A 3,462-nucleotide genomic window follows, 5' to 3' on the forward strand; every position below is an offset into this window, starting at 1 on the left:
GTGGATCCGTTCTATTGGAAAAAACGGCAGGCCCTACACCGATTACGTCAAGCTTAGGGTCCCTGTATAGTCAAGCTGTGCCAGCTTGACAAGGCCAAGGGGTTAGATGTCGGCAGCACTTACCTCACCGACAAGGCCTGCCAGAGGTTCATTTCGGCGATAGCCGATACAAGTCGCCGGGAACAGTTTGTAGCTATAAATGAGGCCAAATTCATTTCTGTGATAAGTGCATGTGCATTTCTAATGGGGTTCGCCATTTACTAATCGCTGGATAGATGGCGCGCGTGCACTGTCCGGTATCACTGCTAAACAATGGCGTCTAGTTACGAAGGGAAAACCGTAAATGAATTGAAATCAGAGTTGCAAAGACATCTGGGAAGAAAGCTGATCTGCACGTACACGTACACGTACGCTTGCGTGCGTGCGTGTGCACGTACACGGGTGCGCGTGTGCACGTACACGTGTGTGCGTGCGTGGGCACGTACACGTGCGCGGGTGCGTGTGCACGTACACGTGGGTGCGTGCGTGTGCACGTACACGTGCTGGCGTGCGTGCGTGTGCACGTACACGTGCTGGCGTGCGTGCGTGGGCACGTACACGTGTGTGCGTGCGCGTGCACGTGCGTGCATAGGCACGTACACGTGTGTGTGCGTGTGTGCATGCGTGTGCACGTACACGTGCGTGCATAGGCACGTACACATGTGTGTGTGTGTGTGCGTGCGTGTGCACGTACACGTGCGTGTGCACGTATACGTGCGCATGGGTGCGCGTGCACGTACACGTGCGTGTGTGCGTGCGTGTGCACTTTCATCACCTCTTTTGAACTGCTTCAAGTAACACACGCATGCGATGTGCTTGCTATGTAAATACCTCTCTATGAGAGCGTATAAGTGATTAGTTGCGTCATTTCTACAATCAGACCGTTTGTTCTATGTCAACAGCTACTGTCAAACGATCACTCGGTAGACTGGGTGGGTTAGTGATCCCATTGTTTAACAATGTTTGCACTGCCGTAGGGTCTAGCATGCCTAGAGCGTGCAGAGCATGCTAGCGTCTACTTGTACTAGCGCGTCTAACAAGGAAAACTTGTTAATGAGAATGAGTTATATATAGCACTTTGGATCTTGGTTGAGAGACGCTGCCGCTGGTAAAATCGATGGGAAATTGGGACGGTGAGGGACGGGGAAAATATAACTAGTCCTGCCGGACTAACGGCTATGGGAATCTACTAGTCCTTCTGATTTTTTACTAGTCTCGGACTAACGGACTAGCGTTAGTGTCGAACCCTGTACTTTGATGTGGTATACTATATGTGTTCGAACCACGAATGATTTATCAATTTACTTCGAAGAATGGCTAATTACAGGCATTAAATGTTATACAATTAGTTACATTTGCTATTAAAAAATAATTAATATATTATATACATAAATATACCAAATACCTCATAATGTTCACTTGTTTACATATCATCTTCGAATGAAACACTACAAATATCATATAGAACGGCCCAGATACGTTCGATTAATAAGAAAAAACAATCTTACATAATACCTACTACATTAATCTCCCATACCTTTCATACAATTATAGTAAATAGTAGACAAAATATACAACACACACGAGAATAGCATTCCATTACTAAACATGATATAGCCCTAGTCTCTTACGCCATTCATCGCAGTTGTACATTTTTACAGGTAGCCTGCATCCTTCCGTGATCATAGCCTGGAACACAAAACACGTTTTGTTAACTTTATTCTAGAAAGGTCACCATCACAGCTATCGTGCCTTAATAAATTGAACAATAACTAAATATTTACTCTAGGATCCGTTACTGATGATATTTCCTTCGCCATTTCACATGTTTGCGCGACATCTAGCGGGCAACTTTTATTATTGGTTGTGTGCTTTTTGGGCCACGTACGGTACATGTGGGTGTGTGTAGTGTATATGTCGCGATAAGTGCAGTAGACGGAAAGCGGCCCATATGATGATGAAGATGTTATAATATGAATAAATCTTAGCTCGAAAATAATACAGGTATAGTCAAACAAGATATGCGTGACTAATGCGTATTGTCACTGTCCGGAACAGCTCCAAGAAACGGTATCGCTAGGGTTAGGATAGACAATCCGTCGCACAGCCTGGTCGGGCTATGTCCGGAACAGCTTTTTAGAGACTGCGCTAAATTGTTCCTTCAAATTCAATCCTTGTCTATGGGTATTGCCACTAATACTATTGCCTGGTAAGGGCCCTAGCAACTCGCAGCTAGGGCCTGCATACCTCCCAAATCCTATTGGTTGATACAAATCACATGCCTGAAACTCATGTTTTAATAAAACTTTTATGGTGCATTGTGACCCTAACCCTAACCCTAACCCAGTAACCCTAACCCTAACCCAGTAACCCTAACCCTAACACTAACCCTAATTAAAATTTAAGTAAAAAATTAACTAGATTTGTATCAACCAATGGCCATTTGGGAGGTATGCAAGCCCTAGCTGCGAGTGGCCTAACATGGTCGCCACAAGTTCCCTTCTCGCTTAAGACTACGTTGGCGAGAGGTCCTCCGACGAGTTGTCCTACGACGTGTAACAGTCGGAGAGCCTGGTCGGTTTAGGTCGCGACTAGCTCTAGTACTATAGCCCGCGTGCAGTTGCCGCACTAGGTCGCGACTGCTTCATTCAATCACTGAATTGATGAATATTGAAATAATGAATCGATACTGAATATTGAATACCGATGGTAGTTGGTAACCCATGCCATTGTATGTAATTAACCTTAGATGTTGGTATATGAGCTGGTAAGTGGAGTATGTAGCTAGTTATGCTGCAAGTATGACATCAATTTCCAGAATATCATTCACACACACACGCACGTAGGGCTGCGGTCAACTCGCCCCACCTGCCAACTCCCACCCGCATTTTGGCGAGTTGACCCGTCTGGAGATCGGTGAGCTCGGCTCGTGGTTTGAGTTCACCCTTCTGGAGATCGGTGAGCTCGCCTCGCCGGCCAACTCGTGAGATGTTTTACACGCCCCAACGTCGAAACGTTTGCATGTAAGTTTGTACATTTGAGAAACATCTCACGAGTAAGCCGATCTCCAGGAGGGTGAACGCAACCCACCAGCCGAGCTCACCGATCTCCAGATGGGTGAACTCGCCACACAGGTCAATTAAGTTTGCCGGTGAGGCGAGCCGACTACGGACCCGCACGTACAGGCACGCACGCACGCACAGGCACGCACATATACACGCACACATACATGCACGCACAGGCATGCGCGCACAGACAGAGAGACAGCTAGACTAGATGCACGCGTGCATGCACGCACGCACACACAGATCGACACACACACACAGACCGACACACACACACACACACACACACACACACACACACACACACACACACACACACACACACACACACACACACACACACACACACACACACGAC

The 3,462-nt window shown here is 46.9% G+C and overlaps 1 protein-coding gene across 3 annotated transcripts in view; it reads right to left on the reverse strand.

Annotated features, from left to right (window-relative positions):
- Positions 1-1,876, reverse strand: part of LOC106815672 (histone acetyltransferase KAT5-like) — a 9,167-nt gene extending 7,291 nt beyond the window's left edge. For all 3 annotated transcript variants that reach the window (XM_014820173.1, XM_014820172.1, XM_014820171.1), the window contains exons 1-2: positions 1,824-1,876; positions 1,671-1,728 (exon numbers count right to left, since the gene is read on the reverse strand). In XM_014820173.1, the coding sequence (XP_014675659.1) occupies positions 1,671-1,728; positions 1,824-1,859 (94 nt within the window). In that variant the 5' untranslated portion in view covers positions 1,860-1,876. The remainder of the gene's footprint in view (positions 1-1,670; positions 1,729-1,823) is intronic.
- Positions 1,877-3,462: the final 1,586 nt, after the last annotated feature.

This window comes from Priapulus caudatus, unplaced genomic scaffold (genome assembly GCF_000485595.1).
Source record: "Priapulus caudatus unplaced genomic scaffold, Priapulus_caudatus-5.0.1 Scaffold1173, whole genome shotgun sequence".
Taxonomy (NCBI): Eukaryota; Metazoa; Priapulida; class Priapulimorpha; order Priapulimorphida; family Priapulidae; genus Priapulus; species Priapulus caudatus.